At 40.2% G+C, this 25,111-nt stretch overlaps 1 protein-coding gene and 1 long non-coding RNA gene across 2 annotated transcripts in view; both read right to left on the bottom strand.

Annotated features, from left to right (window-relative positions):
* LOC107701295 (uncharacterized) overlaps positions 1 to 2,597 on the bottom strand; it is a 19,837-nt gene extending 17,240 nt beyond the window's left edge. Inside the window, exon 1 of the long non-coding RNA XR_001635629.1 lies at positions 2,173 to 2,597. This is a non-coding gene — a long non-coding RNA (uncharacterized LOC107701295). The remainder of the gene's footprint in view (positions 1 to 2,172) is intronic.
* LOC107701285 (delta-sarcoglycan-like) overlaps positions 1 to 25,111 on the bottom strand; it is a 107,705-nt gene that overhangs the window by 47,026 nt on the left and 35,568 nt on the right. The window contains exon 2 of the mRNA XM_016503277.1: positions 11,310 to 11,382. Within this exon, the coding sequence (XP_016358763.1) occupies positions 11,310 to 11,382 (73 nt within the window). The remainder of the gene's footprint in view (positions 1 to 11,309; positions 11,383 to 25,111) is intronic.

Raw genomic sequence — 25,111 nt, 5'->3', positions numbered from 1 at the left:
CTTGCCGAAGTTGTTGCAGAAGAAGGGCGGCGTACGCAAAAGATGCTGAATGACTCTTTCGCTAAACTGGAGTCTGGGCTGGACGTGAAAGTTGAAAGTATCATCAAACGCATCGAGGAGGTCGCTGCCGCTCTTTGCGACTCGCCAGGCCGAAACAGAAACTCGTATCTCCGCCATAGAAGATGACGTCGCTCCGCTAAAAAAGAAGCTGGCTGCACTCGAGAAACTTAATACAACACTTACTGAGAAGATCACAGATCTGGAGGGGCATTCCAGATGGGACAATATTCGAATTTTAAACCGCAGAGAGTCCGTCGAAGGAAGTGATCCCTTACATTTTTTTTAAACTTTTATACCAAAATTGCTCAAACTGCCAGTCTTGAGTATTGCACTTGACCGCGCACACCGAGGGTTTGGCACGACTACAGATGGCCATCCTCGTCCTGTTATCATCAAGGTTCATTGCTCCAGAGACGTCGCTACAAATATGTCTGCAGCTAGATGCAAAGGCCAACTTAAATACGAGGATCAGCTTCTCCGCATCGCTCCTGACATCTCTCCAGCAGTTCGTGCCGCGAGGAGAGCCTTCAACCCGATTTGCGCTGAACTTATTAAGCGTGGCATCCATTTCCAAATGAACTTCCCTGCCGTGTTGGTCTTCAAGGTGAATTGTACATTCAGAAAACGTTCAGAGATCTGAAAGATGCCAAAGAGTATATGGACAGTAGTATGTGAACTCTTTTATCTTTAATTTTTCATTGAGTGTTTGGCGTCTTTCTAAAATACATTTTATCTGACGGGTGTTTGGTAAAAGAAATGGGAGAGTTTTCTCATGTTTAAACCTTAGTTTGCCGTGAAGCTTTTGGTTTTTGATTTAAGCTAGGATATTCAGCAGGTGTATATTTTTTCTCTGTGTTCTTGAATGTTTAAACAGATCCTAGCTTTTCATTTTGGACTTTTTGCGGAAACAAAGAATAAATATAGCCTTTTTACAAGAGACTAATTTGGTCAATAGAGATACAAATTGTATGTCTAATTGCTTTTTCCGTGTTCTTGCTTCCTCGTCAGCTTCAAATAAATCTAAAGGGGTGATGATTATATGTCAGCGTAATTTGCGCCTGAAGCTCTAGGATACCTGGGCAGATAGCAATGGCAGAATAACAATTGTGAAAGTTCATATAGAAAATAGAGATATTGCCTTGATCTCTATTTATGCTCCTAATACTTGTGAAAGAGAATTTTACAAACAAATCACTAAATTACTTCTAGAACTTTCTGGCTTCAAATGAATCATATGTGCTGATTTTAATGCTGTTGTTGACTGTTCAGTTGATAGGTCAGGACACTCAGAAAATGTAGATCAAAAATATGCTTCTGAGGCTTTATGGTCTTGGATTAAAGATACCGGGGTGATGGATCTTTGGCGTATATTAAACCCTGATGCTAAAGACTACACCCATTTATCATCTAGACACAAATCTTTTTCTCGAATCGACTTTATTTTTTCTTCTAGAGGCTTATTTCATAATATTGTTAATGTTAGTTTATCGCCAGTGGCATTTTCCGATCACAAGGCAGTAACGGCTTCTGTTTTGATAAGCTCTAACCCAGCTCGAGCTCCTAGATGGCGTTTCAACACCACGCTTCTCCGAGATGAAGCATTCAAGATTAAGTTCTCAAGTCAACTAAAAGACTTTGTCAATATAAATTAAGGTTCTGTTGATGATCCAAGGATACTCTGGGATGCTGTTAAGGGGTTTATTGGGAATTTTACTGTATGCTACGCTTCCAGCATAAGAAAGGCTCATTCATCTCGATTACAGGTGTTAGAGTCTAAACTTTGGACTTTGGCTGGTGGAGTTTATGTTTGTGAAGTGTCGACCGTTCTATCTGCCGCGGGAGTTCACGGCCATTGTTATTGTCGCAGTTTACATCCCCCCGTGTGCAAACGCTAAAGACGCGCTTCGCGAGCTGTACATCGCCATCAGCGAACAACAAACCAATAACCCTGACGGCTTTTTCATAATAGCCGGTGACTTCAACCACGCAAACTTAAAGACAGTGTTGCCAAAGTTCTACCAACATGTGAACTTTGCAACAAGGGGAAAAAACACACTGGACTTTGTTTACACAACAGAAAAGAACGCGTACAAGGCTGTACCCCGCCCCCACCTAGGGTACTCGGATCACATCTCTGTTATGCTAATTCCAGCATACAGACCACTTCTGAAACTCGCCAAACCAGTTCAAAAACTCATCACAGTTTGGCCAGATGATGCTACCTCAACTCTACAGGACTGCTTTCAGTGCACAGACTGGAACATGTTTAAAGAGGCAGCCACCTACAACAACCACACAGACCTGCAGGAGTACACTGAAACTGTGAGTGCTTACATCAAAAAGTGCATTGATGATGTGACAGTCACCAAGACCATCACCACACGTGCAAACCAAAAGCCGTGGATGACAGCAGAGGTTCGTGGGCTGCTAAAGACCAGAGATGAAGCATTCAGATCAGGAGATAAAGCAGCCCTCAAAACAGCAAGAGCCAATCTGTCCTGTGGCATCAAAAATGCAAAACGGTCGTATGCTCAAAAAATCAACATATATATAGTATATTCATAGTCAAAATCTGTCAGTAGGTTAGCTGTGTATAGGTACAGCGTTTATGTGAAGCATCCGTATAGTCCGTATTTTTTTTTTTACTTATGTATAGGTAAACATTTATATATATATATATATAGTATATTTATAATCAAAATCAGTCAGTAGGTTAGTTGTGTATAGGTTTTTACTGCTTTACTGTATAGGTTTTTACTGTTATACTTCATTGTTGTATGCCTGTATTTATGTAACACCGTGGTCCTGTGAGGCACGACATTTCGTTCCACTGTATGTCCCCACATGCAGCAGAATGACAATAAAGCTCAACTTGAACTTGAACTTTCACCCTTAGATGCTCTATTACAACAAAGTTATGATGAAGAGGTAAGGCTTCAGTTTGACCTTGTGAAAAAAGAGTTAAATGCCATTATGAAGCAGCATGCTGAATTTTTAATTCATAGGACACGGCAGTTGTATTATTTTAATGGGGCTAGACACAGTCGTTTACTTGCCCATAGATTGCGGTCCAATGAAAATGTTACAGATATTAGTGCAATCAAGTCAAAAGATGGAGTAATTCTTAATGAACCCTCACAAATGAATGCTACTTTCCACAGTTTTTATGTTGAATTATATAGCTCAGAGGTATTGCATAACCAGGATGCTTGTGGTAATTTTCTAAACAAAATGCCACTTCTTAAACTGTCTGAGGAGCACTCTCTAAGATTAGATGCCCCTATGACTTTAGATGAGCGCGTTCTTCTGAGGGAAATCCAAAGCTTATTTCTCTCAGCGCGTCTTCTTCCAGAAGCGAAGTAGCCGAGATGAACTTTGAGGAAACGTCGCTGCTTTGTTTGCTGTGATGTGGGCGTTTACATGCGCGTGTTTCACGTGGACGATTGTAATATCAAAAGCACGATTGGCGCGTGGGAGTGGTCACATTAGCGATAATGAGGGCGACGGCCAAGACTTGACATCGCGTTGGTTTCATACTGATTACTTTGTCACATAATATTTGTTTTCGTCATGACTTACTTCGTTTAAAAGTAGACATGTTAAGCTTTCTATAGATATGTCTCTCATGTGTGTGTGTCAAATATTCGCTGAGTTTCAGTTCATTTTAGTGACGCGTTTCAAACAGATATGCATGGAGAATGAGACGGCTAAAAGCACACCCTGTATATTTTCTTTATTTTGCAAAAGCACAATGTTTTGTTGATATTGTGAGTGTACACAAATAGAAGTAGACCCTTTACAGATTCGAATGGTGTATTACTCTTATGTGTACAAACAAAAATGAACGAGCATTTTAAGTTCTTTTTGCTCTTATCAGTAAAACATGCACGTGGTGGCGCCGGCGCCACCGTCGACCCTGGGAGGTTACGGAGGCCGCTTTGGCTATGTGTAGTGGCAAATCCCCAGGGTTGGATGGAATTCCCCCAGAATTTTACATAACCTTTTGGGACAGTCTGGGCCCTCTACTTTTCGATATGATTCAAGCTGCTGTAGACAGAGGGTCTTTCTCCAGAGATATGAATATTGCAGTTATTTTGCTTTTGCTCAAAAACATTCGCTTTTGCTGAAAGTTATAGACCTTTGTCCCTGCTAAATGCTGACCTGAAAATTGATGCTAAATTACTTGCACGGAGGCTTCAGCCTTTTATGACCAAGCTCATCAACTGCGACCAGACAGGCTTTATCAGAACTAGGTTAGCATCTAATAATGTTAGAAGATTACTCCATATTATACATGGTATATCCTCTTTGACTCTTTCTACCGCTGTCCTCTCTCTAGATGCTATGAAAGCCTTTGATTGTCTGGAATGGTCTTATCTGTGGTCTGTGTTGGAGGTCATGGCTCTGGGGTCCTCTTATATTCATATGATTAAGGTACTTTATGCGAATCCCACAGACATGGTGCTGACAAGCACTACTTGTTCTTCTTTGTTTGATATAGCTAGAGGATCTCGACAGGGATGCCCCCTAAGTCCGTTTCTTTTCGCGCTATCCCTCGAGCCGCTGACACAGACTATATGTATGGACAAAGGCATCACCCCGATCTCAATATGTGGGACCATTCATTATATTTCGTTATATGCGGATGATGTCCTTCTTTATTTAGGTAATCCTTTGCAGTCCATACCTAACATTTGAACTATCTTTGACAGCTTTGGTGAGATTTTCAATAAACTGGATAAAGTTGGATCTTCTTCCACTGAATGACGCAATGAGAAACATAGCATTACCCTCAGGGATACCAGTGTTTAAACAATGTAGGTATTTCGGTGTTATGATTGGTGCTTCACTGCAGTATATAATTAAGACCAATTATGAGGACATACTGTCTACGATTTCATGTAACTTGGAAAATTGGTCATCACTCCCAAATTATCTTAGGTCACGTGTCTCAATTATTAAAATGAATGTACTCCCTCGAGTCAACTTTGTGAGCTCTATGCTGCCTCTGCCTCCCCCTTCTCGTTTTTGGGATAGATTACAAAGCATAATTACCAAATTTGTCTGGAATGGCAAACGACCTCGTCTTAAACTTTCCACGATGCAACATGATAGATTCTCTGGTGGTCTTTCACTTCCCAATTTTAAGCTATATCACTGGACTTTTACACTTCGTCCCCTAGTTAACTGGTATGATGACAAAATTGAAGTTTCTTGGCGTTCGCTGGAGGAAAATCTGGTTCCCTTTCATGGGAACTTCGAACTGCGTCCTCTAGGGGTCGCTATGGGGAACGCCTCGTCGTGACCCGTGTCTGAAGCATACGGCTGTCGCCGGCCAACGAGTTGGTGTTTTTTCAATGTATGCTTCAGACACGGGTCACGACGAGGCGTTCCCCATAGCGACCCCTAGAGGATGCAGTGTCTCGTTCCCTACTCAGGGAACCATGGTTACATAAGTAACCTGAGACGTTCTCCCTTTAAAGTTGGATGAAGTTTTATTTGCTAATATCCCTCTAAATAAGTGCAAACTCAGTTTCGGTCCCTTAGTGTCACACGTTCTGTCGGTCTGGAGAGCAGTAGAAAAAGTTTGTGACATTCATTCTAATTGGAATCCCTACTCTCCTATTTTGAATAATAATGGCTTGTTAATTGGCAAGCACCAATTAAGTTCGGCCAGTGTTGACAGTGGTATGACAAGGGGATTCACTCCTTGGGTGATATAATGGGCGACAAGGGCCTTTATACCTTTGAAGAACTTTCTATTCAGTTTAACCTGCAAAGCTCCACCTTTTTTTTTTTACTTACAGTTGAGGGCAGCCATGAAGGCCTATGGGGTCCCTTGGATGGCTCCTCTCAAAGAGCACCCTTTATTGAAAGTAATATGTGAGACTCCGGGAACAAGAGGATTTGTTTCTAAATTATATGGTTATTTTCTGGAAAAAATTTACCCTCCTTTGACATTAGACTCTGCTTGGCGGGACCTTTCTCCCAGTTTTGATTGGGACGGAGTCTGGGTTATGGCAATGTATGCTTCGTGGAATCCGGATCATCAACAAATCCATTTAAACTTTATTAACAGGACTTATATGACTCCACATAAACTCTATAGCATGGAACTTAAACCCGATCCAAATTGCACGCTGTGTCATACTAGGGAAATCTGTACTTTTTTTCACATGATTTGGGATTGCCCTGGGGTTGCCAGTTTTTGGAATATGGTTAAAGAAAATCTGTCCATTATATTAAATGTCTCGATCCCTTTGTCCCCTTCTGTCTTTGTTTTAAATGATCTTTCTGACATCCAACTTAACAAAATGCAGAAGCGAGTCTTTTTAACTAGCTTGACAGCGGCCAAGAAAATTGTTGCAACGAGATGGAAGCCTCCACATTCTATTAATAAGCAATACTGGGTTCTCACTTTTATAGACGTTGTGTATCTTGAACTGTCCACTGCTCGCCTTCATGGCACCAGAGAGGACACCACTAGACTTTGGGCTCATACTTTAGAGAAGCTTAAAGGTTTATTAACTTGAATTAAGGAGACCCCCCTCCCAAATACACACTTTCTGGTCTTTTTTGGTTTTGGGGTTTTTTTTTTTTTTTTTTTAATTTTTGTATTATTTTATATATATATTTTTTCATATATATTGATTTAGAGTCGTGTTTAAGGTTCCCTGTTTGGGTTATAATTGGCTCATTTTCTATTGACGTAGACTTCTTTCAGCACTATTCCACTTGTTTGTATGTCAAGAATTTTGTATGGGTATATATTTATTTTTACATAATCTTTTGTATATGTGTAGTCTTTGTACTTTGTATATTTTGGAGTATATTAGGTTGTCTGTGCTATTCTGTATATTAAACAATGTCAAAACAATAACAATTTGATTAAAAAAAAAAAAAAAACCTTCCGTTGTTGGAGATATGCGAGCAAAAAATCTCATGTCAAATATGGTGGAATTACCGCACCCACCCACTGATTGTGTAATCGCCATGGACCAATGGAAGCTCAAAGGTGTTTAGGAGCCAAAACGAACTCCCCCAGAAAGTTCGCTTTGGTCAGCTGTTTCGAACTGCCGAAAATTACATAATATCATTTCGTTCTTCAATTTCATTTGCAGTATATCGGGGGCTTTAGAGTTTCCCCTAATTTTGATTGATGATTGTCGATGTGTTGTCCTTGTTTATCACAGAAGGTTTGATAAGCCAGAACACCTGTCTGTGCGGGTGCCTTTACTTTGCTTGCTCCATCAGCAGAACACATAGAACTGGGCCAGTAATGTGTTTGTGTGTGTTCACACAGACCGTTCTCCCCACAGGCCATTTATTGCTAATTATTTCCTGCTAAATGTGCATTCCCTGCCATATCTGACCCAGTTGCCAATGCTCTACCATTCATGTCCGCCTTCTGCTTGGGGTATTGGCATTGCGCTTCATGTGTTTGTTGTAGTTAATGAGAATCTATTTTAATTAGATTTTGATGAGCATCCAGGCATCAATCAGGACAGGAAAGCATGCCTGTCCTAGAGAAGGAGGTGCCAGCTAATCGCACATTGATCTTCTTTTGTCTGCACGTATACAACATTGCTTGGATCAAGCCCTGGTTCTAATGAGTAGGTTCACCATGGGTAAACTGTGCTTTACAGTGCCAGCACTTTCTCCAAATAGGCCTCAGATACTACATACAAACCAGGGACATATTTTGTTGTGATATTTGGAATCTAAAAAGGCAGAAGATAACACTTAAATTGGCTGTGATTGCTCGCTTTCAGAGCAAACAGCAAGAGTGATAATTCCCTCAAGAAGTCTCATAATGCACAGCCTGATATTCGGATGAAGCAGGGTGGAGAAGGTTGGAATTTTACCATTATTACACAACAATGACATCAGTCTAATGTATAACTCTTATCTTTTCCTGCCATAACACTGACCAATAATAACTGTGCAACGATGTATCTGATTGCATTCTGCAAGCCTGCAATAATAGGGAACATTTGTCTGAATTTAGACGGTAGTATGACTATATTCGATAGCTTTGAAAAGAACATAAAGTACATTCAAAGCAATCGTGAGCTATTAAAATCACAGAGCATTGATGTCCTGTTTTTTTTTACGAGTACCTTGAATGCAGATGATAGAAAATGTATTGAAATATAATGACAACTGCCTGTAACAAAGATCCATTTGAGTGTTTCTTTTATAAGCAGTGTAGGATATGTTTCCAAATTTCCTCTTCCTATTTCCTTGTGAATGTATTTACAACCGTTAGTGATGCATTTAAAAGGAGGTAATCTGAATTGTGCCCACCCTTCCCCTCTGCTGTCTGAAACAGCTTACAGAGGTGCTCTATAATCTGCTGTCATCCAGACGCACAGTAAAAACCTAAATTTAGGGATAAGTGGAATTTGCACAAATGTCATGCTTTATTTCCTTCCTTTGTAGCCCTCAACAGAGACATGTGTAGTGCTAGCTGGAAAATAATCATTTTTTTCCCTGCAATCTTTGATCATTACACCATATGTGGGAAATTGCAATCGACGTGCAATCATCTCCCTATGCAGCTTGATAGTGTGGCTGTTAATGATTTGGATAATGCTAGCAGATGCAGCTCTGTAAACAGTGTATTTCAAAGAAGAAGAAAAAAATCTTTATTTAAACTTCCATCAGTGCTATGGATTTAGATTCAAGCACGAACAGACAAACACTGCAAAATATTGTTTTCATTTAGATTTTTTTTCTCGGTAATAATAATAAAAAAAAAAAAAAATCTAAAATAAGCATTTGTGATCAGAATCATGTTGGTCAGATGCCAATATTAGAATTTCAATATTGGATGTTTAATAATAATTTAAACAAAACAGGATAAAAATGTAATATCAGCCAATTAGAATTTATCAGCCATAACCTGAGGATAATTATCATAACTTAGTTACCAACATAAGATATTAAGATTTGTTTTCAGATAATATATTGAAGTTGTTTTTTTCTCTGTTAACCAAATGTCACAGAATTGTGTTCAATTTATAGTGTAGAAACTGAAACTTTCTACATTATAAACATTCTAAATTAAATTAAACTATATATATATATTCAAGTATCTTGTTTTACTAAAAAACAAGATAAATTTGAAAGTGACCTGACAGGTGGCCAAGGATGGTGTCCCATACTTAAAATTTGTGCTCTGCATTTCACCCATCCAAGTGCACACACACAGTAGTGAACACACACAGAGTTTTTTTGCCGTAGCACCCAAGGAGCGAATGGGGGTTCGGTACCTGGCTCAAGGGCACCTCATTCATGGTTACTGAAAGTGGAATAGAGCACTGGTCTATCAATCCCCCCACTGACAATTCCTGCCAGTACTGAGACTCAAACCCATGCCCTTCAGGTTACAAGTTCAGCTCTCTAACCATTAGGCCATGACTGCCCTATTTATTTATATATTTAGTTTCTTGCCATTTTCTGTTTCTTTGGCTACATGTATGACTCTTTAAAGCTCAGTTTATTTTAAAATTGGGAACAATTCATAAAAAAGAAAAACAATATTGACCAGCAATGTGGTATAAAAGAACACGAGTGTGAGTGAGTTCTCAACCCGGGTCAGAGAAAAAGATAAAAGATGGCACCTGTGTGTTGGTCGGCATGCCGTTTGTCTCGTCAGTTTTTAAATATCCATTCAGTACTCTGCCTTTCGGTGCTTTCTCTGCTGTTGTTAATGCATTGTGCTGATGCTATCATCACCTATGATCGCCAAGTATTGCTACACATCAAAAGTTTGTTAGAGAATCAACCTAGAGACTGTCCCATTGTACAGGATTATTGTTACTCCTTGTTCTCTCTTCCCTCAGCCGCGTTTATTCGCTGGATCTTAGTGCTGCCTTTGATACAGTTGATCATAATATCCTTCTGTCATGCCTTGAACATTGGGTGGGCATAAAGGGTACAGCACTTAGCTGGTTTGGGTCGTATCTGAAATCCAGGTCATTTGCAGTGTCTGTTGGCCAGTTTATCTCATCATCTGCCTCTCTTCTTTATGGGGTCCCTCAGGGGTCCATTTTGGGTCCATTACTCTTTAATCTGTATATGCTTCCACTTGGTAATATCATAAGGAAATATAAAATCTCTTTTCATTTTTATGCAGATGATTCTCAGCTGTATCTTCCATTAAAATCTCGAGATTCTCTGCAGCCTCTCATCGACTGTCTTGAGGATATAAAATGCTGGATGTCAAATAACTTCCTGCAGCTCAACAATGATAAAACTGAGGTGATTCTCTTTGGTCCCTCTAAAACTAGAAATTCTGTTGCTGGGAACTTAGAAAACCTCACTCCATATGTTAAGTCTCATGTAAAAAATCTAGGTGTTATCTTTGACTCTGAGCTTTGTCTTGAAAAACAAATTAGCTCAGTTGTTAAAAATAGTTATTATCAGCTGAGGATCATCTCAAAGCTTAAATCAACACTTTCCTTTCAAGATCTGGAAAAAGTAATTCATGCTTTTATCACATCACGCCTGGATTATTGTAATTCGTTATATGTTGGTCTTCCACAATCTTCATTGGCACGGCTGCAGATGGTTCAGAACGCGGCGGCTAGATTGTTCACCGGCACCAAAAAACATATTTCTCCAGTTTTAGCATCCCTTCATTGGCTTCTTGTCTTTTTTATAATTCAGTTTAAGATTTTACTTATTGTTTTCAAAGCTCTTAATGGACAAGCCCCATCTTATATTTCTGATCTTATTTATTTGCATTCAACGCCGAAGTCTCTCAGATCCGCTAATAAAGCTCTATTACATGTTCCTCGGTCACGACTTAAATTAAAAGGAGACAGAGCCTTTGCAGTCGCTGCTCCACGTTTGTGGAATCAGTTGCCACCTGACATTAGGAGTGCTTCTTCTGTTTCTATTTTCAAGTCCAGACTTAAGACACATTTTTACTCTCTCGCCTTTCCGGGCTATTAATTGAATGTGAAACTGTTGTTATTGCCGATATTAAAAAAAATGGTATTATTGTTTTTTAAATTTTACTTTATTTTAGAATTTACTGTGTTTTATTATTGGTTTTGTTCAGCACTTTGGTCAGTGTAACGCTGAATTTTAAATGTGCTCTATAAATAAAACTTACTTACTTACTTACTTACTATAAACAAATGTATAGTTTATGTAGTTCAAGAAAATTAAAATATCTTGGAACATCCAATTAGAATCCAGAATTTAACAATGACATTATATACGTCAAACTGTCTTACCGTAACTCTTTGAAGGGCTCAGCTCTCACATGTGGGGTCTCCACCGAGTTGCTGAACACTGCACCCTCAGCTCCTGCAAACACATTCCGACATGTACAATCTCAGTTATGCTCTGAACGAAGCAGTAAGTCTGCATGCAAAAATCAATGGACATAATCTGTGAAGCTCCAGTATTGATCCATATAGTCTGGCTGTGTCCCTGAGAAGGTGGCCAAAAGTTGAGTCACCAAAACCTTTTCACTAGGCTTTGTTGAAGCAACTGAAACCAGTACATCATGGGTTACAACCTCAGTTCCGATCAACAGACTTAGGCAAGAAGTGGAGGTGCTTCTTGGAATGATAATGCTAATTACAATTACAAAGCATATACATTGTAAACTACACCTAGAGCTTATTATAAGTGCATTATCATACATCAGGGAATTTATTTATTTTTTCTCTTGTACGGTCTAAGCCGGGGTACTCACCAGGTGACTCGCGGGCTGCATTCGACCTGTCTGCATTAATTTTGTGGCCCTTGTCATGCTGGAGATTAATGTATTTTTATTATAATTTGCACTCAAAAGTTGCACAAATATTAGGCAGTGTGATTTTAGGTTTGTGTCATTTAAATGCAGTTGATACTCCTGACACTGAATTGTGCAAATAGCAGATGGTCCTCTTAGTAGCGTGAAAAACAAACTTGTATTCAAATTGTGAATGGGTTAAAGCCCATTACAATGAATGGAGCTGTCATCACGCCAATGAGCTCACAGAGTTTTGCACTATACCAGAGATGGCTTGAAGAACACAGATAAACCATATATTGTCAATTTGTTTGTTTATTGTCTTCACATTTGATCGGTTAAAGCATTTCTATCTTCTTTTTATTCAGTTACAGTGACAGCTGCATGTATTTTTCCGTATTATGGATTTCCTTAAACGTTCGATTACTTCTGTGATGATTACAGTATGTGGAGTTTCTGAGGGCGCCCTCTGGTGTCCAGCATGAATGAAACAGACATTACATGTATTTAGCTCTCAATAATGCATACTCAGTCCTGTTTGGGCATGAATAGGAAAAATAATAGGCTATAAAGAAATTTGTGAGCTATATTTGCTCAAGAATGTTTTGAGTTTGAACAATCTGGGTTTGTTTAATACTCTGTTTGAGTATGAATTAATTTTTGTTTTTTTGCATTAAACAAACTGTTAATTCACTTTTTGTTCCAAGATTTTGTAATGTTTTATTTTCATGTCCAATATTATTTTAAATCGGACAAGAAATAAAATGCATTTCTATATGGGTAAACTGCAATTATTATCTTAAAGTCGTATAATGCAAATTGTAATTTGTGGCCCTTCACATATTATGTGGTTTAAATGTGGCACCCTTGGCCACTGAACTTGAGTGCTCCTGGTCTAAAGAATGATCTGAATGAAACCTTAAAAACTTTTTGACACCAAAAGGGCCATGACCAACAGGCTTGGGTGCTTTATGAGTGTACATACTGCTCAAATATTTCCTGTGAAGATGCTCTCAAATTGCAGTGCTTCCTAGGAGGCTAAAGTGCTCCTAAAAGGGTCTATCTCAGTCCCAAAGGATGGAGTGCTACCATTTGGCTTGATGGTTGCTCTGGGAGGTATAAGATTTGTTGCCCACATGTAGGTTGTGATAGCAACAGTGGATGGCTTTGTACCTAGTCTCCAGGAGAAGGCAACACAGGGCTCTCTGCTGGTGTTTTATTCCAATAAAATAAACAGTTTTTAGCTTGGTACACCTCACCTCAGATTTAGGGGGACAAATATGATTTGGTTAATTTAATGAATTTGTGCTGTGTATTCACGTGATACATTCATGTTCATTGCTGAATTACTGTAGACACCAAGACAATGACAAGAAAGTCAATAGTTAAAAACATTTTCTTAGTATTTTCAAAATTTTGTTTTGTTTTCAAAATTGTAATTTGTACATTTGTAAAATTGTATGAGACAAAAGCATATGTGAAATATGAGCAGCACTGCTTCCTATCACTTCCTATCCTATCACTACCTTCAAAAGTTTGTGACGAAGTTTCTTATACTTACCAAAGCTGCATTTATTTAATAAAAAATACAGTAAAAATGTAAAATGTTATTGCAATTTAAAATAACTGTCTTCTCTTTTATATACAGTGCCCTCCACTAATATTGGCACCCTTGGTAAATATGAGAAAAGGCGGCTGTGAACATAAATCTGCATTTTTTACCTTTTTGATCTTTCATTAAAAAAAAATCACAAAAATTCTAACCTTTCATGGAAGTAAAACAATTGAAAGTGGGGAGAATATCTCATGATGAAATAGATGTTTTTCTCCGATGCATGTTGTCCACACTTACAATTGAAAGTGGGGAGAATATCTCATGATGAAATAAATGTTTTTCTCCGATGCATGTTGTCCACAATTATTGGCAACCTTAGAAATTCTTATGAGTAAAATATCTCTGAAGTATATTCCCATTCATATTTACATTTTTTAGCACACCAGGGTGACTATGAGCATGAAACTGTCCAGCCATGACTTCCAGTTCTACAGGATTATAAATATGAGGACCACAAAGGCCAAATTCCATTAATTATCTATCACAATGAGTAAAACCAAAGAATATAGTTCTAAAGTGCAGAACAAGATTGTTGAGCTTCACACAATAGAAAGTGGCTGTAAGAAAAGAGTTAAAGCATTGAAAATCCACATTTCCACCATCAGGGCAATAATTAAGAGGTTCCAATCAACTAAAGATGTTACAAATCTGCCTGGAAGGGGACGTGTGTCTATATGGTCCTAATACATTGTGAGGAGGAGAGTTTGAGTGACCAAAGACTTTTCAAGGATCACAGCTGGAGAATTGCAGAGATTAGTTGAGTCTTGGGGTCAGAAAGCCTAAAAACAAACAAACAAATAAATAAATATCAAACAGCCCCTACATCACCACATGTTGTTCGATAGAATTTCAAGAATAATTCTCATTGCTCATCCAAAAACAAACTCCTGCATATTCAGTTGTCAGACACGACTGGAACTTCAAATGGCACTGGCTTCTATGGTCAGATGAAACAAAAAAAAAAGAGCTTTTTGTCAGCAACCCCACCAGATGGGTTTAGTACAAACAGGGATAAAATGTCCCCCATGTCCATGGTTAAATATACTTCTGGATCTTTAATGTTGTGGGCCTGTTTTTCTGCCGGAGGTCCTTGACATGTTGTTCAGATGCATGGTAGCATGGACTCTATCAAATACCAACAGATCTAAACCTGACTGCATCTGTTAGAAATCTTATAATGGGCCATGGTTAGATCTTCCAATCAGGACAATATTCCAAAACAAACATCAATATCAACACAAAAAAACTGGTTACTGAGCACAAAATGAAGCTTTTGCCATGGTGGTCCCAGTCTTCTGACCTGAACCCTATAGAAAATGAGTGGGGTGAACTGAAGAGAAGAAGCATCAACATGGAGCTGTGAATCTGAAGAATCTGGAGAGATACTGTATAAAGGAATTGTCTCTGATCTCTAATCAGGTTTTTTCCAAACTCTTCAGACATTACAGGAGAAAAGTCAGAGCTGTTATCTTGGGAAAAGGACATTGTAATAATTGGGTGGCAATAATTGTGGCCAACATGAACTAGAGAAATAATTTATTTCAGAATGTTACAGATTACAAGTTACCCTATTACTTTATTAAAGTAATGTAACTGATTACTTTTGATTACTTTTTGATTACTTTTCTAAATTTTGATGAGCAATGGGCTGCTGCTGCTTAACTATGTAAACAAAGACAAAACTACAATAGCATATTTACAGATGAAACTGACCTGACCTTGAAACCCTGAACAGTAGTTTTGCTTCTCTGGTCCACCTGTACGCTTCCACAGTCAACTCCATTCTCTCTCTCGCATTGATTATTCTGATCCAAATCGTTTAGCGGAGGCGCGGAGAGCGCGCGAGCCGAAGCATTGCCAATCACAACTAACCGATTCATGATTTATTAGAGATTTAATTATCAAATGGCGAATTCGGAAATAATTGCTTTAGTACATTCGGCAGGCAATTATGCAATATTAATATTAAAATAGTGGGCCAAATCGGCTGCGAGGCCACCGGGTATTGTCCCGGTTCTCCCGATGGCCAGTCCGCGCCTGATTTCCACAGACACACAGAACGTGCAGGATTCATATATTGTCTTTTCGCGGCTTAATATTCACAGACACTAGTCCATATTCAAGTGCACTGACCTACTTTTCATTTATTCTTCCAAAATGTGGCATATTCCGTCAGCATGTAATTAAATTACGTAACGCCGTTACATGTAACTAGTTACTCCCCAACACTGGAGATCAGATACACATCTCTCCTGTGGGTGGGCTTGTTCATGGAGAATAGCTGGAGGCGGGCTATAGCAGATTCCCTCAAGGTCAGGAATCACTTCAAGGCACAGTAAGAAAGTATCCATGCCTAAAGGCCTTGAGACTTGCAGAGAATGTAAAACAAGTCATCTATACTGTGTATGAAAATGCTACTCTTCTTCAAAGCAAAATACCTACCCCTCTCTGGCGATAACATTGACTATTGTGTCAGCTTTAGAGGACAACACTCCAAGATGACATGCAGATATATGGGCCTTATGAATGGCAAGTAGATTATGAAAAGCTCAATGATCACCTGTAGATTCATTTCAAGACCTCAAAAGAAGTTTTGTTTGCAGAGAAACATTCACTGCCGGATTTTCTAGAAGTAATTCACAGAAAAAAAAAAAAAAAGGAAAAAAGAAAAGTAAATATGGCAAACATACAATGCTGCAGTATACAGTGTGACTTTTTTAAAATGCCGTTTAGCGAAATTCAATTCAATTCAAGTTTATTTGTATAGCGCTTTTCACGATACAAATCGTTGAAAGCAACTTTACAGAAAATTAAGTTTCTACAATATATTTAGTAGTAGCTTATCAGTGGTGACTGTCAGTTAATGTATATATTGCAGAAATGTACGGAAAAATCAATTAAAGACGTAATCAAACAGACGATGAACACTATTAACAGCAATTATTATATGATGCAATCAAACTTATAGCAAAATTTGGTAGTTTTGTAAAAGTGGTGAAAGTGGTAAAAGATCACTACATAGTGACTAAAATAACTGAATTCATAAATATTCTCTCCCTTTAATATGATACTACATTCTTAAATTAGTTTAGAAGTCATATATAGGCAAGCAATATGTTTAAATTGACTGTACTATACATTTGGAGAGTCAAATTCATGTTAAGTCAATTTTATGGCAGAATTTACATCAGGAAGATAAAACATTTTAAGTGAGAAATTGAAAAGCTCAAAGCAGGGGAAGGATACAAGAAGATTTCCAAGTCAAAGATTGATCTCAGCTAAAGGAATTTGGAGAGGCATATACTATACAGCTATTGTCTGGGCATGTGGAGATCATGAAGCCAGCTGGACTAAAGTTTTATTTAAAGAGGCCAAAATCTAGGTTTTGGACATCAGACTAAACGACCTGTTTGGAAAGACATCCCTGCCATGAAGCACGATGAAGACAGAGTTATGTTGTGGGGATACTTCTCTATAACTTGGGATTTGAACTCTGACCCCAAGTGTACCCAAGCTATACAGGTATGGTTAACTACTGTATACCAATGTTGAAGGGATAGTTCATCCCAAAATTAAAATTATGTAATTATTCACCCTCATGTCATTCAAAAACCCATAAGCTCATCTTCAGAACACAAATGAAGATATTTTAAATATTCTTTAATAATTTTTGTCCACTGAAGCAAAATGTTCATTAACGTTTTAAGGCTTTTATTCATATATAAATATTGATCAACACACACACCCACACACACACCCACACCCACACACACACAGCACATCAAATATGGTAAATGGAAGCTCAGCTATACTTGATTGAGAGACAACAATGTCACAGACGCCCAATTATTTTATAGGATTTTTATAAAATAAATCATACAAGGAACATTATGCTGGTCTGTGTCTGTATTTATGGATCCAGTGCTCTCTTGCACTGATGGCTGCAACATTTCAACAGAAAATTTGCTTTACTGCTTTACTTCTGAGTTAGGCCAGCTAAATGAACAAATAATCTGTGGAGGTCTCAATCATTGCCCTTTAAGTGAAGCTGTTAATTTGTGTAAAATAAGTAGTTTTATTTATAACACTATTACTAAACACAAGGTCACTCTACAGCAATTGTCATACTGTATGAGTCACTATGTTATACAATGCATTACAATTCACAAACCATGCAACATTACCATAGCACAAAACATCATATATGTACAGTGGCCAAAAGAGCTCAACATGCTGCAACTGAAGAAAACACATACAAATAGGAAAAAAAAAACACAAAAAATTAAGAAAACATTTTTGAATACTCACAATGCAACCAAACATAGAAATGTGTTGCAAATATGCTTATACATTCATCTGAACGCCAGTCCAAAGGTTGAATTAAGCACAAAATGTTCAGAGCATTTGCATAAAGCCATTTGATGGAACATGACACACGTTGCTTCTGTTGTGTACTGGGGGGATAGCACATACAGTATGACAGACAATTACCAAGTGTCAATCGCTAGCAACCATCGCTTGGCTTGAGCCACCCACAAGGAGTTATGAACTTTTTATAGTTCTCCCCGATCCTTTAACAAAAAGCAACGATATTGTGAATCTTTTCCTAGTAATATGCACCAGCTAAAGAGAAAATGCTTTTGAATCAGACATGTCATACAGCTTTTAAAGGTTGTATTTAAGTCTGAAATAATTAATCAACATTATCGACAATGTTGATAATTAAAAATTGTATAAAAATATTTTTTTGTTGTCAAATAGTTGTTTGATCTCATATGTAACCAGCGTTAATATATAACCACCATATTGTAAGGGCCTGCAACAATGCTGTCAGTGTGGCGCTGTAGCACAAGAGTGTAATTCAGCCCTCCAGGATGCCAATGCATATAAGAATAGGTTAGAGCACTTGAAGTGAGTTCTTTGTAGAGAATTACTGTCTTGTGTGAATGTTTGGAACTTCCTTGGTAAAGGGACTACAGGTAACTGAACAAATGTTATCTTGACAATGGCGCGTATGCGTGTAGCATTCAGCACTACATCAGTTGTTGCAAATCAATATGTATTATTATTATGAATATTATTTTATTGAAATGTTGCAAATCAATATTTTGTTATTACTATTATGAATATTATTGAATATTCAACTAATATTAATATTATAATAATAATCTCTACTTCCTCCGCAAACTGAGAAGAGCCAGAGCCCCGGCCCCCATCATGTGCACCTTCTACAGAGGCAAAAATAGGCCATTGGGAGACACTGCTTATTATTTTTGGGGATTAAAAAAAAAGGAGTGGGTGGATTTTTATCATTATTGGGTGGTTGTGTACACACACTGCCAACACACATTTATGTCCAAACACCTTGCAAAAGTGAATTTTGCATAATAGGTCCCCTTTAACAAAATATACCGTTAGGAGGTCTAGAAAATGAAACCCAATTATTATAATTTTTTATCTCAACTTTTAACGTCACTTGCAGCCTGTGTTTGAAGAGAGGCGTCACATCAATACATTTCCCGTTTTGTCGCGGCTTTTTGGCAACAATATATTTTTGCTGCAGTGCCACCCAGTGGATATAATTTGCATTACACACTCTATTCAATGAGGGGTATAAGGACAAATGGACAAAAATGGGGTTTGGCGGGTTTTAATTACAGTAATTTGATCACAAAAAAAGGTCAACCGTGCTGTTACAATGCACGTTAAAGGGTTAAAAATGCATCAGAAGAATTTGTAACCCAAGATCACATGATCACAAACGTCTTGGTTCCCTGATGGAGGGAACGGAGACGTTATGTCGTTACAACATTAGGGCTCTTACTTGGGAGCCCGAATCCTCTCTGATTAAGAGAAAACGGCAATGAAATTTAGCTAGTGGATTTGCATGCTGAGCCACTCCCCATGTATATGGGTATAAATAGGCGACAAGTGCATCCACTTATCAGGTTTTATGCTGAGGAGCCGAGAATGTGTCCCTGGCAACCAGCGATGGTTCGAGGTTGTGGCATAGGGATATAACGTCTCCGTTCCCTCCATCAGGGAACGAAGGTTACGTACGTAACTGAGATGTTCCCTTTCTGTCATTCACTACGAGTTATGTCGTGACCACATTAGGTGTCTATGGAAAGCACCACAACCTGAACACCGTCACAACCTTGTGGTGCTAAAAGGGTTAGAAAGCCACAGCGTGTCAGACAAATGTAACGCAATGTCGTAACCTTCCCAGCGCAAATACGCTGACCTTGGAACCCGAAGGGTACATTGAGTACATTGCTGCTGGAGATAACCATACCACTGTTCCTGAACACGCTGGAGATAGCCATGCTGATGTTCCTTCTCTCAGAAAAGATGTATTTTCTGAGAGAAGGGATTTCAACCTACGTAAAAGGTGCTTCAGGCCTTTCCTGTTTGTTGTTACAGCATGGCAGTAACGATGGGGAAACAAGCCTTCCGGAGAAGGGCGCTACAGAGACCACATCCTGCCCATAGGGAGGTATCGTGTGAAGACACTGATATGGACTGACACAGTACTACATATGGAATGGGTCTCTGAGGCAGGTCCTACCTGAGAGTAGGGATGGAACAGCTTTCAGAAGAGACTGACAGAATGGGTCTGTCAAAGGGAAGACACTGGTTCACAGAGAGCGAAAGCTTACCATGGAAGAATGCACATATGGGATCACCCGCAGGGAATCAAGCCATATGGACACCTAGCCCAGTACAGGGGCTGACCGGGAAAGCGGGGATGCTAACACTGATACTGGCTCCGCCGAGTCTGACTGCTGGGGGTGCTGGAGGATGGTCAACCAGGGTTCGCCGACTGGGAAACTCAACAGGGAGAGAAAGGCGCTCGCATCCCCATGTGAGGGGGAATGGCGCAGCAAGCGTGATACCGGCCACCAATTACCTATTACCCAACACACAGGAAGAATCCGGCACAACGTGGAGGCTGTAGAATCTCATGAAGGTGTTCGGTGTTATCCAGCCCGCAGGCTCTACAGATGTCTGCCAGAGGTGTTTATGTGTTTATGTCGAACGCATATGAGGAGGCGACACTCCGGGTGGAGTGAGCCCTCACCCCTAGGGGGCACGGCTCGCCTTGGGACTGGTACGCTAAGGCAATGGCATCCACTACCCAGTGGGCCACCCTCTGCTTGGAGACAGCCTTCACTTTCTGCTGAGCTCCGTAGCAGACAAAGAGCTGCTCGGAGCTTCTGAAGCTCCGGGTGTGGTCCACGTATATATGCGAAGCGCTCTTACGGGACACAGCAACGCTAGGGCTGAGTCTGCCTCCTCCTGGAGCTGTGCTTGCAGGTTCACCACCTGATCGCGGAAAGGCGTGGTGGGAACCTTGGGCACGTATCCAGGCCGGGGTCTCAGGACAATGTGAGAGTACGCTCTTGATGGAAGACAGTGCGGTCAGGAGCGCTGTCTTAGCAGACTCCAGTGGCTCAAAGGGATCACTCTGAAGGCCAGCCAGGATGGTAGAGAGATCCCAGGAGGGTACCAGGGGTGGCCTAGGAGGATTCAACCTTCTGGCACCCCTCAGGAACCTAACGATGAGATTGTGATTTCCCAGGGACCAGCCGTCCACTGCATCATGATGTGCTGCGATAGCAGCCACATACACCTTCAAGGTGGACGGTGACAGCCTACGCTCCAACCTTTCTTGCAGGAAAGAAAGCACTACTCCAATCGTGCATCTTCCGGGGTCTTTTCCAAGTTTTTAACCCAGTCAGAACCAAATCAGTGTGGAAAAATTCTCTGGAGAGTAATTATCAATAATTATCAAAAAAAAAGTTCATAGTTCGGGGAAGAAGGAGGCGGGAACCGGCGAACATTCAAACAAAATTTAATAATAAAATAAACACCAAACTGAAAATAGCACGACAGCCCCTCACGGATGACTGCCGCACACAAACAGAAACAAAACATAAAATCCAGGCTTGGTCCTCTCTCGTCTTGCACTGTCATCACTCCTCCTTTTATCCTTCCGGAGCTCCTCCATGGGACTCCTCTTGGCTCCGCCCCCCTCGTCACATACCCCCATCGCCCCTCGCAGGCCGGGGGGTACTCACAAGACTGTGCTCTACTCCCCCCGGGGGGCCCCGTAACGGCAGCCATAGCACCTGGGAGTATGGACAGATGAGGCGAGAGAAAAGGAGACGGAAGGATGAGTAGAGACAGAGACGAGAGAGGGAAGAGAGGAGGAGAAAAAAAATCCTGTTCCGGTACGCAGACACACTGCCGCTCTGCCCTCCACCAGCTGGGTAAACTCTTCCACGATGCCTGGCGGCGGCGCTGGATAGCACTCGGTGGGTGGCTGGCCCGACACTCCTCCGCCGGCATCAGGCTCCGGCCTCAAGCGAATGGCGGCGACTTCTCCGCTCCCTCACGGACAGCAGCGTCCCTCCACAACCCAGGTGGCCGGCAGCGAATTTGTCCGCCCCCGTGGCAACTCACTCGAGCCCATCGCCTCGAGCGTCCATGGCGTCAGACTGCTCCGCCATGCTCGATGGCACCACAGATTCACCACAGCGGCGAGGGATCTCTCGCAGCATGTCCCTCCTTCCTCTCGGGTTTCAGCACCAATGTAACACAGTTCGTAGTTCGGGGAAGAAGGAGGCAGGAACCGGCGAACATTCAAACATAACTTAATAATAAAATAAACATCAAACTGAAAACAGCGCGACAACCCGTCACGGACGACTGCCGCGCACAAACAGAAACAAAACAACATAAAATCCAGGCCTGGTCCTCTCTCGTCTTGCACTGTCATCACTCCTCCTTTTATCCTTCCGGAGCTCCTCCGTGGGATTCGAGACCGGTGAGTGGCGCAGGTGTCCCTCATTATCATTCACTCCACCGGCCTCGCTCCGTTCCCACGACTCTCGGCCCCGCCCCACTCGTCACAATAATATACAAGTGCATTTAATGGATGAGGGAAGAATATTAATAATCCCAGGAGTATATTTTTTTTACATTGACTGTTCATTAGCATCCTGTTTTCTTTTCTCCTTTAGCATTACATTATTCTCTGACTGTATATAGTGTTACATTATTCTCTGACCGTATATAGCCAAATTAGCAGTAAACTCCAACAACACCAGCTCAATAAACCACCTGTGGAGGTATTGATATATCAGTTTTTTTCAATCCTCACCCTCATTAAAACCAACACTTTCAATGACTCGCACAAACCCTAGATAATCACTGTCTAATTCTTCTAAACAAACCTGCAGCTGCTGCTCCCTGCTGAAACCCTGCATAGTAAACTTCATAAACAGATTGAGGGTGTAATCAATAAAGCCATTGAGTTTTGCTTAAACTTCCATATATCATCCCATCTCAAATGATTTTATCATTGTGTTTCTATTTCATTGGCCGTGAACATTCTATTCCCTCAGTGTCACATCTGATCAATCCTGGAGTTATGGGCCAGTGCTCAAGTGTTCTGGGCACTCATAAAGATTAACTTAATGGATTTGTCCATTGGCACAAAAACCACAATCGAATCTGACCCATTCGCTGAGAGGTTCTCAATCTGAAATGATGCTGTGTTTACTTATGAACCTGTCAGTTGTGGCACCATGTAAAATGCTTTGGAGTGTGTCCGATCAAAGACATTCTCTCTGCTGAGCGACTGCTGGCTGACAAGTTGGCACACTTTCAAAATACACTGTCAAATCATTAGTTTAGTCAGTATTTTGCCTGAAGCAATATTCAGACATGCTTAAAATAAAAGGAAACCCTTGGGAAAAGGACACTTTAACATACTTTTAAAAAGAGTACTTATTACAGAAATAATTTACTAAATGAAATATGGAAAGAATATGCTTGAGTGCAAACTAAATGTTATTGGACACTTAAATGAAAATTACAGTATTACAGTTTAAATTTATATTAATTTTAATAGGGCTGCCCCCGACTAAAAATTTTTCTGGTCAACTAGTAGTCGTTCATTTGAAGCATTAGTCGACTAATCGCATGTTTATTAATAAACTATTTAAATTATAATAACGAGCCTTTCGTTGCCTACATAGCCTACAAGCGCTCAAGCACACAGATAAGCTTGCCACAGCACAGTGACAGAAAAATGAATGATTATGACAAGCACACGCATAAGCTTGCCACAGCACAGCGACAGAAGAAGTAATGATTATGAATGTGTCAGGGAAAAACAGTAAGGAGGCTGCATTAACATTTTAAGAATTTATTGCTAAACTAATGTTTTATTTGTTCTTGGTTTAAGAGATGAAGTCGGCAACTCCCATAACACCAGATGTACTTGCTACATTGTTAGAAGAATGGCATCTACACTAATATTAGTCCGTTTCTTTCTTATTCCGAGGTCACCGTAGCCACCAGATCCAATCTGTATCCAGATCAGATGGCCACTGCAGGCACCCGGATCAAGTACGTATCCAACCCAGATGGTGGATCAGCACCTAGAGATGACCTTGACAGCCCTGAATGTCAGCGGAGAAGTCTGTTTCTCTCTTATTCCGAGGTCACCGTAGCCACCAGATCCAGTCTGTATCCAGATCAGATGGTCACTGCAGTCACCCGGATCCAGTACGTATCCAGACCAGATGGTGGATCAGCACCTAGAGAGGACCTCTACAGCCCTGAATGTCAGCGGAGATCAGGACAACTAGATGAGCCCCATAGACAGATCCCCAGTGAAGACCTTGTCTCCTAGACGGCCACCGGGACAAGACCACAGGAACTAGTTGAGTCCTCTGCACAATGTGACTTTGCTGCAGCCTGGAATTGAACTGCTGGTTTCGTCTGGCCAGAGGAGAACTGGCCCCCTGACTGAGCCTGGTTTCTCCCAAGGTTTTTTCTCCATTCTGTCACCGATTGCGTTATGGTTCCTTGCCGCTGTCGCCTTTGGCTTGCTTAGTTGGGGACACTTAATATCCAGCGATATCGTCGACTTGATTGCACAGATACTATTTAAAATGAACTGAGCTGGATGATGACATCACTGAATTCAATGATGAACTGCCTTTAACTGAAAATTGTTTACTATTGTTATTTTGCATTATTGACACACTATTTTCCTATTTCATGCTGTAAAGTTGCTTTGACACAATCTATATTGTTAAAAGCTCTATATAAATAAAGACTTGACTTGACTTGACTTGACACTGACTCGTCATCTTTGCAGCAGTGGATGCGTCTGTCTGCACTTTTAATATGGATTACATAATCTGAGAATATTTGTTTTTCATTTGAATTGGCTTATTTGAAAGTTGACATTTTGCTTTCTATAGATTTTTTTTTTATGTCTATAAGACAAATATACACAGAGTTTCGTAGTTTCGCGCTCAAGTTCATAGAGACTGTGACATCAGATATCCTATCTTGTTTGCTTTCATTATTTTACAAACGCGCAATATTTTGTTGTTATTGTGAGTGCACAAAAATAAATGTATAGTCTTTACAGATTTGAAAGATGTATTACTCTTATCTGTATGAGCAAAAATAACAGAGTATTTTTAAAAGCAAGTGAGCGCACCAGCACCTCCATCTGTCCTGCAGTGAGTGTTCAGCCTCCACACTCCGCACAGGCACTTCAATAGTGTACATTTCTCTAGGGCAGTGGTTCCCAATCCTGGTCCTGGAGAACCCCCGACACTGCACGTTTTTGGTGTCTCTCTTATCTGAACCTC

The sequence above is a fragment of the Sinocyclocheilus anshuiensis genome, unplaced genomic scaffold (assembly GCF_001515605.1).
Source record: "Sinocyclocheilus anshuiensis isolate Anshui unplaced genomic scaffold, SAMN03320099.WGS_v1.1 scaffold1797, whole genome shotgun sequence".
NCBI classification, from domain to species: domain Eukaryota; kingdom Metazoa; phylum Chordata; class Actinopteri; order Cypriniformes; family Cyprinidae; genus Sinocyclocheilus; species Sinocyclocheilus anshuiensis.
Note: the sequence above shows the minus strand (reverse complement) of the source record. Positions and strands in the feature narration are given on the sequence as shown.